This window comes from Dipodomys merriami, unplaced genomic scaffold, assembly GCF_024711535.1.
Source record: "Dipodomys merriami isolate MVZ:Mamm:240054 unplaced genomic scaffold, mDipMer1.0.p SCAF_57, whole genome shotgun sequence".
NCBI lineage: Eukaryota > Metazoa > Chordata > Mammalia > Rodentia > Heteromyidae > Dipodomys > Dipodomys merriami.
Genome location: NW_027206146.1, coordinates 2,425,643 through 2,440,152, shown reverse-complemented (window position 1 = coordinate 2,440,152; position 14,510 = coordinate 2,425,643). Strand labels below are relative to the sequence as shown.

Genomic DNA, 14,510 nt, shown 5'->3' with positions numbered 1-14,510 from the left:
GTATTGAGCAATCGAACCCAGGGCTTCATGCATGCTTGTCAAGCACTATACCACCACGAAGCAACATTCCCAGCCCATACATAGTGAGATCCACTTTGAGGCAAAGCGACTTCACCCTCAAATAGCCAGCTTTCTGCATAATTCTTAGTATGATTAGCTCTCGCTAATGCTTCAGGTTTCAATGACTAAACGGGAGATTTCATTACTCACCAAATCACCTTTTGGGCTGGAACTTAATGGTTCAAGACCCTCCAGTGGGAGCCGAGGGAAGCCCTTTGCAGAAGGAGGTTGCGCTATAAGAAGGCTCCGGCATCAAGACAAGTCCTACAGCAGTTGACACAATTTGGTGCGACCCACCAAGCCCAGCGACTGAGGTGTAACCAAATACTCTGCTCACATCTTGGCGAATACTGTCAAAAACCAAACTCGGGCGATAAAGCAGTAGTGAAAGATGGTTAATTACCTACAGCAGGCAAACCACGCTGGAAGCATTTCCAAAGAGGGAATTATGCACTTTAGCGGACGGAGTGGAGGGACAGTTTAAGGGCGGCCACTTTCCTGGAGATGCTCGGTGGTAAGGTCCTGCCAGAAGTAAAGATGGCCGACACACTTCTGGGCATGCCCAGTTCAAGGTCCCAGCCCATGTGTAAGAATTTAAAATGGAGGACTGGGCAAGGCTTCTGGGCATGCTTCCATGTGGTAATCAATCTTACTAAAGGTTTGCTTAAGAGAATGCGCAAGCGTGGCTTGGAGACCGTGGCTAGTTCTCTCGTTTCTTCAAAGAATCTTACCTGGAACTTAGACAGTTCTGTGGTGCGTGGACGCCGGGAGCCTGAGTGATGGGCCAGGTCGCGTCCCGCCTCCTTTGGAAGCCGAGAGTCGAGATAAAACGTGGCCGGCCCGACTGGGGGGGGGGGGGTTCCTCATTCCAGTCCCTCCGCGTGAACAGACCGAGTCCTCCCAGCCCGACGCCGCTCTAGCCCAGCCTCTCTTCTCTACTGCTTTTCTGTCGGCCAACAACGCTTGCTGTGATTGGTGCAGACGGCAGTCTTGCGCGGTGACGCCACGGGCCGGCGGCGTTGGTATAAGAGCGCGGCACGGCGTGAGTACTCTTCTTTCTGTACCACAGCCGGCGTGCAGGTTAGTTTTTCTGTTCGGCGGTATTTTCTGGGTATGGGAGAGCGGGAAACGGGGTGCATGATCGCGTAGGGATTCTGGGCGTTCACGGTTAATCTGAAGAAAACACAAAGGAGGCCAAGAGCTGATGAGAAGGGCGATTGTGAGCTTAGGAAAGTTTCCGGGCCGTTCTCGTGAGATTTCCTGGCGAGATTTCGTCATGAATTCCCACGCGCGGTGCTGGCGCCAAGTGTGAGCCTTCTGCGCAGGCGCTCTGCAGGTTCTCAAGCTCTCTTTCCGTCTCCCCCTTTCACACAGGCGCTGACGGCTTAGGGGAGCCAACATGCCGGTGGCCAGGAGCTGGGTTTGTCGCAAGACCTATGTCACCCCGCGGAGACCCTTCGAGAAATCCCGTCTCGACCAGGAGTTGAAGTTGATCGGTGAGTCGCGGAGACAGTAGGGGTGTCTGCGGGGGAGGCTGCCCACGTGCTTGCAAGGCAGTTTGGGAGGGTTTAATGTCGGGTGTCTATCCTGCCCTGAGCCTGCACTGCCCCCCTTTTGTCCACCCGCAGGCGAGTATGGGCTCCGGAATAAGCGTGAAGTCTGGAGGGTCAAGTTCACCCTGGCTAAGATCCGCAAAGCTGCCCGGGAGCTGCTGACTCTGGACGAAAAGGACCCACGGCGTCTGTTCGAAGGTGGGCATAGAAGGGGGGGAGCATCAGAGGAATCGGGAACAGGGATGCTGAGGTTCCAGGCTGAGACGTGACGCTGAACAGGCAAAGCCGGCCGTTTTAGGTATCTGCGTTTTCTTGGGCCAAAGGTTAAATCCTATGCTCTGCCACTGTGAGCTGCATTTCCCAAGGGCTTTGGGATAGTTTGAGAAGGTTCTGAACTTCTGTGGACTGCATCTGGGCAGCCTCCTGGGCTAACAGTACCTAGTCCACCCTGAGTGGGCTCTGCTGTTTTCCAGGTAATGCCTTACTGCGTCGGCTTGTTCGTATCGGGGTGCTGGATGAGGGCAAAATGAAGCTGGATTACATCCTGGGCTTGAAGATAGAGGATTTCTTGGAGAGGCGCCTGCAGACTCAGGTCTTCAAACTGGGCCTGGCCAAATCCATCCACCACGCCCGTGTGCTCATCCGCCAGCGCCATATCAGGTACTGCCCCTGGAGTCCTCCCCAGCCCAGCCCCTCAGTGGTCGCCGGTGTTAAGCCTGCTGTCCCTGTCTCTTGTGCAGCCCTTGGAGCTGATAGGTGTGAGCTTACTCCTTGAGGGTACAGATTGAACCCGTTCACAAGGGTGGAGGGTGATCTGGGATCAGCCTCATTCCCCTAGCCCAGCGCAAGGGTCACTGCGGCCTGAGCCGTACACCTTGCGAAGGCCTCTGCCAGGCTGTGAGCCACTGCACAGGTAAAGCCCCACAGTGCCCCCTTGGCAGGTGAGGAGGGGGTCTGGCCTAGTTGGACAGGGTGAGCTGTGTATGGCGTGCTTGAAGCAGGTCCTGTCCAACTCTGTCACTGCATTCTGCCTCTGTCATCACTAGTATGACAAGTTCACAGTTGATGTCTGTAGGGGTTGGGCAGTCAGATAAGTACTATCTGACCTTTAACTAGCCACCTCAACCCAGAGCATCACTCAGGATTTCTTGTGTGAGGTGGAGAGAACCTCCAGATGCTCTGTTTGAAAACCCTTAAAGCTTCTGTGTGGGTTACCTGGTGCTCAGGAGCCTGGCATGACACTGTCGGAATCAGGAGTGCCCATCAGCCTGCAACCCGTGGGTGCAGCTACAGTGCCCAGCACATGAGTTCTGAGGACAAAGGAAGTTGGGGCAGGGCCTTAGTGGTCTGGTCTACCTGTTCACCTGCCCTCCCCCCTCCAGGGTTCGCAAGCAGGTGGTAAACATCCCATCCTTCATCGTGCGCCTGGACTCCCAGAAACACATTGACTTCTCCCTCCGTTCTCCCTATGGGGGAGGCCGCCCAGGCCGTGTGAAGAGGAAGAATGCCAAGAAGGGCCAGGGCGGGGCTGGAGCCGGCGATGACGAGGAGGAAGATTGAGCCCATACTGGCCTGGGCTGGATGATGGTTTAGTTTTCCAGTCAATAAAACACGATCAACACGGGACTTGGTGCTTATTGAGGTGCTGCATTTTTCCACTGTCCTCTCCCCTTTTCTACACACAGCTTGTTGATGAGAATGTTGGCTGAGTGCAGGCCAGCCACCTCTGTACTCAGCTGCTGTGAATCCCCAGATGGCCGTCCTTCCATTCACAGCCTCAGCAGTAAAGGAGATACTTAAGAGCTGGGTGGGCCAAGCATTGTATAGAACGGAAGGGTTTACTTTTGGGCAGAAGCTGGTGATTTAGTCACTTGGGAGAGCAGCTGGCTACAGGGTATCAGTTTTGTTGATCTGGTAAGCAGAGCCATGACCTTTGGGGAAGGAGGAAGTGGTCTCATTCTGAGCAAGTGAGAAAGGAAATTGAGCAAGAAGTCAGTTAAGTGGGCAATACCGGTGCAGGCACGGATCCCAGGTCTCCTGAAGTCCTGTGAGGTCCAGGGTTCAGGACAGCTTCATGGGATTCCCCTCCAGCTTGCACACAGGTGATGGCATTCTATGGGATCTGTGGCCAACTGCAGTGGAAGCATCTCACTTTACATCCTGCTCTTCTGACCTGGCAGCACCCCTTTGAGTCACCCTGGTGAGCAGGGCAAGGGTCATGCTAGGGGAAGAGGGTGAAACTTGCTGTTTCAGTGTCAGGATAGACATGTGACTTGAGTGTAGGCCCAGCTGCTGTGGGATAGTGGGTGGGGAAATAGAGGAGTAGGGTGTTGTGGGCCCCACCAGTCCTTTCCAAGGACCATTGCTTCACAGTGTGAAAGAATAACTAGGTCTGTGTGTGGCCCTAGTAGAAGACCAGCCTTGGGTAAGCTCGGCCCTGTCAGGAGAGGGAGTGTATGCCATGCTTCATGGCAACGGGACACCTTGCTCAATTCCTGTAATCCTAATTATTCCAGGAAGGAGACAGATTGTAGGGTTGTGATTCCAAGCCGGTCAGGAAACATCCAGCCAGAGCTGTAGCTCAAGTAAGCCTTGGGCGCAAAAGCTCAGAAAATGCCCAGGCCACAGTTCAAGCCCCAGGACCATAGGGGAAAAGTGCACTTTGGGACTTAAGCCAAATAGCCTTAAGGCACTAAACAAGCCTCCCCTCCCCAGCTACCCCCTGACCCTAGACAGCCGGAAAAGTTTTGTCAAGTATTCCCAAATGAACGACAGCATAGGTCAGATTGCCACAAACACTCTGCAAGTGCTCAATCAGTGACCTTGGCCGGAATGGGGGTGATTTTTTTTGGGGGGGGGGTCCAGTTGTGGGGCCTGAACTCTGGGCCTGGGCGCTGTCCCTCAGCTCTTCAGCTCAAAGCTAGTGCTCTACCACTTGGGCCATAGTGCCACTTCTGGCTTTTTTTTTTTTTTTGCTTATGTGGTGCTGAGGAATCAAACCCAGGGCCTCAGGCATGCAAGGCAAGTGCTCTACTACTGAGCCACCTTCCCAGCCCCATGGGGGTAATTTCTAAAATGTGCAGATGAGAGCTCCTGGGTGTTTGGAGGGTGGCATCCAGCCTTGCTCAGAAAGTAGGTGCTGGGGCTGGGAATGTGGCTTTGTGGTAGAGTGCTTGCCTACCATAAGTGAAGCCCTGGGTTCCATTTCTTAGTACTACATACACAGAAAAAGCCAGAAATGGTGCTGTAGCTCAAATGGTAGACTGCTAGCCTTGAGCCAAAGAAGCTCAAAGACAGTGCCCAGACCCTGAGTTCAAGCCCCAGGGCTGGCACCAAAAAAAAAAGTAGGTGTCAGAGAAAGAAAACACTGTTGGGGCTGGGAAGGTGGCTCAGTGGTAGAGCACTTGCCTTGCATGCTTGAGGCCCTGGGTTCGATTCCTCAGCACCACATAAGCAGAAAAAAAAAGCCGGAAGTGGAGCTGTGGCTCAAATAATAGAGCACTAGCCTTGAGCTGAAGAGCTGAGGGACAGCACCCAGGTCCAGAGTTCAGGCCCCACCACCAGACCCCCCCAAAAAAAGAACACTGTTGCTGACTGATTGCAGAACATTCCATCGTGACAGAAAGCAGTTGGTGACAGAAAAACTAGGGAACTGGAAAGTGGAACTCAGGAAATGAGCCAGAATGTAGCAACAGTCCTGCTAAAAATAGAAAGGATAGAACATAAAGGCAGAGTAACCAAGCCCCAAATACATCTCCCTCCTGAGTCAAGAGGAGGCAGGATGCCAGAGCGTGGTGGGATGTCAGGGTTTGCTGGGGAAGGAAAGACAAAACAGCAGCACAGGTTCTGCAATAGATTCAGAACTTATAATCAAATGGAGGAGTAGCCCTAAATGTGTATGTGCTCATGGAACCAGGTACATGGAAGGGATAACACATTTTGTATTGAACACAGGTATTTATTTATTTTTGTCGGTTGTGGGGCCTGAACTGGGCCTGGGCGCTGTCCCTCAGCTCTTCAGCTCAAGGAGAGGGTTCTACCACTTGAGCCACAGTGCCACTTAGGCTTTTCTGCTTATGTGGTGCTGAGGAATTGAACTCAGGGCCTCAGGCATACGAGGAAAGAAAGCACTCTACCACTGAGCCAGACATCTTTCCAGCCCTTGAGCACAGTTACCGTTCCCTTCCATTCATATCTCATTGCTCTCCTTGCTTGTTGAGAAATGGCTTGCTTTAGCTTCAAAACAGTGGGGTATTCAATATCTGAGCAGAAAAAGGGCCAGGTCAGTCATGCACGTTCACAATCTCCTGGGGGTCTCATGTAGGTTATCTGCAGGCCAGCCCAGGGTCACTGCTTAGTGCCCTTGGGGCTCCTTGCTGCCAGCGAGGCATACAGGCTCAGCTCTGCTGGGGGGGCTGCCGTCTGCTGTGTGAGCACCACATGGCACAGCTGGGCATAGGTCACATCCTGGGGGTCCTCATGGGCAGCAGCCTGGGGTGGAGACAGAAGGGATGTGCTTGGTGCTGGGGGACCTGAGAGGGCGGGATGCACTTGGCCGGCAGGTGGGCATGGTCAGCTGTGGCCACCACTGGTGCCCAGTGGGGAGGGGGGGTACAGGGAAGGGAGCCCAGGGCTAAACGGAGACAAGAAGCTTCCGTGGAGTGGGGTCTCACCCTGCTGTCCAGCTCCACCCCATCCTTGGGCTCTGTGTCCTTCGCAGCAGCATCTGGGAGACAGGACAAAGTCATGACCCAGCCAATGTCCCTCAGGCCCCACCTGTCCTATCCTAGATGGAATTGGTGGGGTTCACCCTCTTCCCTACCCCCCCCCCCCCGCCGCCTCCCTGGGTAATGCAGAGCCCCCTGCCTCTCCAGGGCCTGCCAGACTTACCCTCATACAGTATTTCTTCCTGGACAGCAGCAGCTGGGCTGGAGCTGGGGAGACGAGGTGGGGGGTCAGGAGGCAGTGAGGGTGGGTGAGGGGGGGGGATGGGGGACAAAACTTACCTCCGAAGCAGGCCTCTGTCCCCAGGCACTGACTCCACAGTCCCTGCCCCAGTCTCTGCTAGAGGCAAGAGAAAAAAGGTCTCAGCTCAGGGGGTAGGGCCCCTCCTCCAGGGAGCGAGGGGGTGAGGGGGGAGGACAGGTGGCTGCACACGTGTCTGAAGGCTTGTAGGGTCATAAAACACCTGAGGTATGCACAGGCGCCCACCCCAGTGTTTTTTGCTTAGGTTTCAGGTTTGAGAGCCTGCAGCCATACAGTCCACGAGTTCTTTGCACCCAGACCCCCCTCACTACTCACCTGAATTCCTGCCTTTGTCCTGACTCCGGTGCCAGAGGAGGAAAAGGAGGAGGAAGAAGAGCAGAAGGAGGAAGGCCACTGAGACCCCGATGAGAATCTGCAGGTAGCTTTCCAGCCCTTGGGGACAAGTGACATTGAGCTGTGTGCCAGGTGCCCTCCGTGTATCCTCAGTCTTACAGTGGGATGCCAGCCCCATGTAGCCAGTTTACAGGTGGGGAACTAGGGCTCAGAGACAGTCACTTGCCCCAAGTCACCAAGCAGGAAGCAGCGGAGGTGGGATTGAAACCTGGGGAGTCTGACTTCCAGCCTTGTCCCCACCAGAGCTGAGCCCCTAAGTTGCAGGACAGTGCCATGAGTACCCCTGTCCTAAATAGTTTCACTGTCACTATTCAGAGGGGATGGCCCACTATGGACTCTATCCTCTGGCGTCCTCTTCTCCCAGGGGGTCACCACCAAGGGCAGCATGAAAAGGAACTTGAGGTCTGGCCTGTGGGTAAACTGAGGCCTGGAGGCCCCAGTGTGTTGTGCAGAGGAGGCTGCATGAATCCCATAGCTCAGCCCCAGCCTCCTGGGCCCGATCTCCCCACAGAGCCTCCCCTTACCTCTCTTGGGGCCCACCTCCTTTGGGGTGAGGGTCTGCTCCACAGGGCCTGAAGTGGGGGATGGGAAGTGAGTGTCTGGCTCCCCGCTTTCCACCTGGGCTCTCCTTGCACTTGCCCTCTGCCTTGACCCCACCCTCCTGCGACCCCCTTTCTGCTCCTGGAATTCTGGGGTCTCCACTTGCATCTTTGTCTGGGTGGGGCCCAGACAGGAGCTGAATCTGGATGGGTGGAGATGTGGGGCAGAGGCTTCCACACTCACCTGCTGTTGGCATGTTCCACTTGGGTGGGGGGTGGAAGCACCCAGGGAGATCTGTGTGCAGGCACAGAGGAGAGTGAGGCATAGGGCATTCCCGAGACCCCACCTCTACTCTTGTACCTCTGCCTTGTGGCTGCCATACCTTTCCTGACCACCATTCCCTTATGGATGTCAGTCATGGGGGCCCCCTTTCTCCTCTGAGAGGGTTGCACCCCTTCCAGCTGACACTCCCCCCATCCCAGGGAGACTGCATGCAGACTCCCCACGACCTCCAGACAGAGCTGTGAGAGAAGTCACCCCTGAGCGCAGCGCCCAGGCCCAGATGCCCGAGTGTCCCCTCACCTGTCACCACCAGCTCCAGGGGCTCACTATGGTCTGACCAGCCAACAGGGCTAAGGTAGACACAGAAGTAGCGCCCAGCATCATCCTTTTTCATCGACTGGATGGAGAAGGAAGTCCTGTTCCCCCATGTTTCCAGGGTCTTTGTGAACCATTGAACACTGTGTCGTTCTTTCTGCAGACGGAACTCCTTGGCCTGCCAGGCCCCTTCACACCACAAGGTCACAGTACTTCCCTGGGCGACCACAGAGCAGGGCTCAGCCCGGAGGACCGGTCTAGGGAGGCTTCCTAAAAGGACATCAGAGACTGCACCCAGAACTTCCCTCTATTTGCCCAGTGACCCCAGCCTCAGCGCCATCTGATGACCCCATCCCCACCTCCCAGGGTGCCCTATCCCCTGCTGACCCCCTCCCCTCCTCCCAGGGAAGACCTGTGTCCCTGCTGACCCCTCCCCTCTGCCCAGGGAAGCCCTTGTCCCCAGGGAGGAGGACGCACTCACCACCCTGATCTTGGGCTGCGGAGTCCACACTCAGGCCTGAAAGGAATCGGTTCCCATGAGAGGTGCACTCTTCCCAGAGCCTCCTGAGCCTGGGGCCCTGGCTGGGGGGGGAGGGGAGCTGGGGACCCACACTTCCCACCTTCGCTTCCCCTCTTGTCTCACCGAGGTACAGTAGGGCTGCTAGTGTGAGGGCCATGCTGTGCGCACAGTGCCTGCGGTGCCTGCGGAGGAGCCTCGGCATCTGGCTGCAGAGGCACAGGATGTGGCTTTTGCCTTCTGCTCCCAGACTTGCTACACCCACAGTGACACCAAAAGGGGAAATGCCCACCCATGAGCCTGGCTCTTGTTTCTGAGGACTGGGCTCTCTGTAGGTGGGGATCCCCCAGATTGAATCCCCATCTGACTTCATCTCACTGAGGGCTGGACTGTGGCAGCAGACACCCCTGGCTCCATCCTGTATTTCTCTCCCTCCAGGTAAAGTGGGGTTTGGAAGCTGGTCCTTCCCTCTGAGGGTCCTTGTGGGGTCTCTGTCCTCCTCCAGCCCCTCCACCCTCAGCCTTGAAGGCGTTTTGGGAGGATGCAGAGCAGCAGGGTCATGGCAACCATGCCTGGAGCTCGGTTTGGGGAGCAGCACAGAGGAGGGATGTGGGAGTCAGGGAAATGCTGCCCCCACATGGATGCCCCTTATTCACCAGACCCCACCTCTTCCCCGACCAAATACTGGTCCCTTTTCTTGCCTTCTCCCTGGCCTTGTTCCCTGCAGAATTCTCCTGGTCCTGGCACACAATCTAGTGTTCCTTCCCCCTCCACGGTCCTGGCAGTGGGCAGGCAGGAGCCTCTCCTTCCTCTCCATCCAGCTTCTTGCTGGCAGACTGGTGTCTTCCCCTTGGTCTGCAGAGGGGCAGAAGGGTCACCCCCATGTGTGACATGGAGAGGCCCAATCATGGGTCATTTCTGGATCAGGGTAAAATCCGAGCTTGGGACTCGAGAAGCTCATGGAGATGTGCCTTTGTCTGCTCCAAGCATTGGAAACAGCCCAGAGAGTATGTCTGAAGTTTGCCGAGCATCGATGTCATGAGCAGAGAGAGGAAAAATCAAAGTTCTCCAGAAAGGGAGAGAGCCATGGCCACACCAGGGACTGTGATTGTGGAGGCCTGGCGCCTGGGAGCATCCGGACACTCTGGGAGGCCGGGGCTCCTCCCTGTGGGTGAGGTGTGGTCTGGGGCTGGGGAGGTTGGCAGCTTTGTCCCTACTCCTCCCCCATTTCCTCTGTGTTGTGCATGGCACTGGGCTTTCTCAGCTCACCACCTGGGCCTCGTGGCCAGCCCCGAGAGCCCAGCATGCGCTAAGACATGCTCTCTCCTGCATGGCCCCTGTGGGTGTGAGTGTAAGGGGCAGTTGGACTGGCAGATGCCCGCTGGGAGGGGTGCATGCTCAGGGCAGGAGCCACTAAGGAATGTGAACTTTCTGATGCCACTCATTGCACGAGTGGATAAACAAAATACATACATGCAACTGCGTATTTTCCAGGCCAAAAACCCACCCCCCCAAACAAATAAATCCTGTGATACGTTGCAAAATGAAGTAATTAAGTGTAACAAGCCATGATCTCATTACATGAGGAATAAAAACTACTGGGAAGGTGGCTCAGTGGTAGAGTGCTTACCTTGCATGCATGAGGTCTTGGGTTCGATTCCTCAGCACAACATAAACAGAAAAAGCCAGAAGTGGTGCTGTAGCTCAAGTGGTAGAGCACTCATCTTGAGCTAAAGAGCTGAGGGACAGCACCCAGGCTCAGAGTTCAAGCCCCATAATGGACCAAAAACAAAACAAAACAAACTAGCCTGGCCCAGTCTGGACAGGAAAGGACATGAGACTTTTCTACAATAAACCACTCAGAAAACTGGAAGTCACACTGTGGCTCAAATGGTAAAGCCCAGGGCTGGGAAGGTGGCTCAGTGGTAGAGCGCTTGCCTTGCATGCCTGAGGCCCTGGGTTCGATTCCTCAGCACCACATAAGCAAAAAAAAGCCAGAAGTGTCACTGTGGCTCAAGTGGTAGAGCGCTAGCCTTGAGCTGAAGAACTGAGGGACAGCACCCAGGCTCAGAGTTCAGGCCCCACGACTGGACCCCCCCCCAAAAAAATATGGTAGAGCCCTAGCCTTGAGCTGAAGAGCTGAGGGATGGACCGAGGCCCAGAGTTCAAGACCCACGACCAACCACAAAAAAAGAAAAAGGAAAAAAATGCAGTGTGCACAGGGCTCATGAAATCACAAAGAGGAAATGGAATTATATACTGGTTACATTTTGGAGAAATGAAAATCCAGAAAAGACAATATGCACAGGAGATGGGAGGAGGAGAGGAAGCAGACTTCCCACACTGTTTCAGGAAAAAAAAGGCTGTAAGCAAGGAGGTTGGGTAATATTTGGGGGTAAAAAGAAAACATTCAGTAGGTTTACAAAAAGTGAAGAAAGGCTTGGGCTGGAAAGGTGGCTCAGTGGTAGAGCGCTTGCCTTACATGCCTGAGGCCCTGGGTTCGATTCCTCAGCACCACATAAGCAAAAAGAAAAAAGCCGGAAGTGGCGCTGTGGCTCAAGTGGTAGAGCACTAGCCTTGAATTGAAGAGCTGAGGGACAGTGCCCAGGCCCAGAGTTCAGGCCCCATGACTGGACCCCCCCCCCAAAAAAAAAAGGCTAGGCACTAATGGCTCACACCTGTAATCCTAGCTACTCAGGAAGCTGATATGTGAGGATGGGGTTTGAAGCCAGCCCGGGCAGGAAAGTCCATGAAACTCTTATCTCCAATTTTCAGCTAAGACAAAGCTGGAAGTGGAACTGTGGCTCAAGTGGTAGAGCGCTATCCTTGAGCAAAAGAAGCTCAGGGACAGCGCGTAGGCCCTGAGTTCAAGCCACAAGACTGGGGAAAAAGCAAAGTGTAGATTTAGGACATATGTTGCTGTAGTTTAGATCATGAATTCCCCAAAGGCCAAGTGATGAATGGTGCCAGTTAGGAGGTGGTGCTTACTGGAAGGAAGTTAGGTCCTTGGGAGCGGTGCTTAATTGGAGAAAGTTAGGTCCTGGTTAGGGCTTAATGGAAGAAAGTTGGGTCATTATAGGCCAGAATTAATTAAAAGAAGATTGCTCCTTGGAGGCATGGCCTTGACAGGTACTGGGAGCCATGTCTTTTCTCTCTCTCTCTGTTTCTTTCTCTGTCTCCCCCACACTCCATCCCACCATTCACCCTGCCTGCCCCCTCTCTCCCACAAATGTACCCCCTCCATCTCCCTATTTTTCTCCTTTCCTCCCATTCCTTTCTCTCTCTTCAGCCTACACCTATCTCTCAGTATCTTGCTGAGAAATGGGGTGATGTTGTGACGTTCAGGGGCCTTTGTAGCTGGTGCAGGGATTGGGAGAGAGTGGCAAAGCCCCACCAGGGGCCACCAAGCATACGATGAGCAGAGCTCAGTGCCCACGGATGCTGGTTCTCCTGGAAACACATCCAAAGGGAAAAGACTTGACATACGGTCGTGTAAGTGTAAAATCACTTTTCAGAAAATTATCCTAAATGTAGGCTGTTACTTATGCAATGTTTATTTCTGTCAGTCTAATAAGCAGGGAGAAGACATAATCTACTCAGCTCCCCTTTCCAAATCGACTGCACACGCCGGGCCCCGGCAGACAAGCTCACAAGTAAGGAGCAGAGTCCTGGAGGTGCTGACAGCACAGACCCTGGAGCTGGCCTCACACTCCCTAGCCGCAGGCACAGTGGAGCCGGGAGACATGGGCATCACTGCACACAAACACCAAGGGGCTGAGGGTGGAGAAGCCACAGGATGCCAGGTAGGACGAGCTGGCCAGCCAGGGGCTCGGGGTGCCCACCTGCATGGAGCACAGGGATAAGACAGAAGCCAGGGCATAGAAGGAGAGAAAGAGGCTGACCAGGAGCAGGACGCTGGGAGCGGCTTGCCTGTCACGGGAGGCCTGGGGGGCCAGTGCGCGGCCGAGCAGGTACCGCACTCGCCGCCTGTGTCTGTGCAGCACGAGGAGCACGGGAGCTGCTGGCCCAACCCATGAGGCCTAGGCACGTGGCGTCGGTGACGAAGAAAAACACCGCTCCCATCAGGAAGGTTTCCCTCCTCTGGGTAGGCTAGAAACAGAACTTGTACATGGTCTCCATACTCAGGTTTCTGCTGCCTCTTGGGCCAGTTACCTCCATCAGGACAGGCAGATTCAGCAGGAAGTGAAGGAGCCAGCAGAAGGCTCAGCAGAGCTCCACACCCTGGGCCGACCTCAGCCTGCACTGCACACACACACACACCCCAGGCCAGAGTGTCAGGGCCTGGAAGCTGCTGAGCAGGCAGGTGGTACTGGAGCGTGACCCCTCTGCACACCCTGTGCACACAAAAGACCCCCTTGCACCCAGCCTCACTCAGGAAAGTTTGAATCCCAAAAGCGGCCATGGTGTGAGGAACACCTTTGGAGAGAAGAGCCAGGGTGTTGGCTAAGATGAGCTGGGTGAGAATCAGGTCTGTGGGTCTCCACGTGCGCATGGTGAGAAATGCACAGGTGCACAGGCAAAAGAGGCAGGAATTCCCCAGGACTCCCCCACCTGTCTGAAGGAGGAAGGTGACCCCCCAACTGAGGCTCACAGACACCAATTCATTCATTTGGAGGTGTTGGACTTTGATTTTATTTTAATCAGCAGACTGTGGAGACTAAAAGACAAAACTGAATTAGTATCATTGTGCCCACAAAATAATACATAAATATGCTATTTATTATTCTCAGTGGAACTGGGATTGAACCTTCAAGACCTGCATCTGGATACAAAAGAGCCTCAAGGAAAACTAGAAGTAATGTCAGAGTGAAAATAAATGAAATGGAAGCAAACAACAACCAAAAACCAAAGAATTCATGATGAGGATCTGAAGGACAAGGAAGTATGACAGATCCTTGATGTTACCACTAGGAAAATCAGTTTGTTGTTTCCTAAAGGAAAAACAAAAGAAAACAAACCCATCTTACATCCTGCCGCATCGCATGGGCCCGGCGTTACCAGATAAGACGGACGCTGTCTTTCCAGAGCTTCTTGCACAAATCCAGTCATGGACATTGTGCTGAGCAAGGGAGCTAAACACAGAGGGAACACACTCAATCCCACAGATCCTTCTCCACCTAGATCCATCAGCTCTCAGCCGCGAGTACGTGGAGAGGTCAGGAGCAGAGAGAGATGAAAGAAATAGCTCAGACACCAGCCAGGGTACTCAGGGGATGTGCCAAGGTGAGAAAGTGACCAAGATCTAATACACACCAGGAGGAGGGCAGGTGAGGGCATGGGACTCCATGGCTGGCGCCCAGCGTTGTCCACAGCCAGAGTGGCTCTGGGATGGGTGAGTGGTGATGTTTCTGGTGAGTGTTTCACACGACATCCACAGGAAATACACCCCAAACAGAACAGCCTCCGGGAGGCCTCTGAGCCTGGCGATGGAGGAGCCCTGGTGTGTCAAGAGAACATTATCTCCTCCAGCATTTTATTGTTTTCTCATTTTGAAGATTAGCTTTCTCACTATTACAGTGCTTATAAATGAACCATGATCACAATTCTTGAATCCAACATTTTGAAAAAAGAAAGGAGTAAAAACATTCAAGAAGGAAAACAATAATGATTAGTTTTATATTGTACCATTTCCAAAACCAACAGTCTTATTAACCTTTGGAAATAATCCAGTTATATAATTGTTAAACACTGCAATTTGCTGATTACTACATAGAACCAAGCAAGTTTCACTAATACTTAATACTTACTATATTTATTTTACAAAGTACATATCTGCGGTAGATACACACAATGCACTCTCTGGAACTATCAAGCACAAGGTGCAATAATACAAATAAATATTA

General features: G+C 53.8%; 2 protein-coding genes across 7 annotated transcripts; one reads left to right on the top strand and one right to left on the bottom strand.

The window, feature by feature from the left end:
• Positions 1 to 1,044: 1,044 nt before the first annotated feature.
• Positions 1,045 to 3,239, top strand: Rps9 (ribosomal protein S9). The gene is made up of 5 exons (XM_070000804.1): positions 1,045 to 1,140; positions 1,435 to 1,556; positions 1,689 to 1,811; positions 2,087 to 2,273; positions 2,996 to 3,239. The coding sequence occupies exons 2-5, from the start codon at positions 1,460 to 1,462 to the stop codon at positions 3,171 to 3,173; spliced, it is 585 nt and encodes a 194-aa protein (XP_069856905.1). The 5' UTR covers positions 1,045 to 1,140; positions 1,435 to 1,459; the 3' UTR covers positions 3,174 to 3,239.
• Positions 3,240 to 5,559: 2,320 nt separating this feature from the next.
• Positions 5,560 to 9,747, bottom strand: LOC138812684 (leukocyte immunoglobulin-like receptor subfamily B member 4). Of its 6 annotated transcripts, XM_070000779.1 has the most exons (11): positions 9,348 to 9,747; positions 8,773 to 8,855; positions 8,611 to 8,646; positions 8,115 to 8,399; positions 7,776 to 7,826; positions 7,517 to 7,564; positions 6,915 to 7,031; positions 6,620 to 6,677; positions 6,504 to 6,547; positions 6,287 to 6,339; positions 5,560 to 6,104 (listed from the first exon to the last, which is right to left on the bottom strand). In XM_070000779.1, the coding sequence occupies exons 1-11, from the start codon at positions 9,461 to 9,463 to the stop codon at positions 5,961 to 5,963; spliced, it is 1,035 nt and encodes a 344-aa protein (XP_069856880.1). In that variant the 5' UTR covers positions 9,464 to 9,747; the 3' UTR covers positions 5,560 to 5,960. The 6 variants fall into 6 exon arrangements, with proteins under 6 accessions (XP_069856880.1, XP_069856879.1, XP_069856878.1 ...); XM_070000778.1 differs by lacking the exon at positions 9,348 to 9,747 and having other exon boundaries at positions 6,620 to 6,674; positions 8,773 to 9,136; XM_070000777.1 differs by lacking the exon at positions 9,348 to 9,747 and having other exon boundaries at positions 8,773 to 9,126.
• Between the last annotated feature and the right edge of the window lie 4,763 nt (positions 9,748 to 14,510).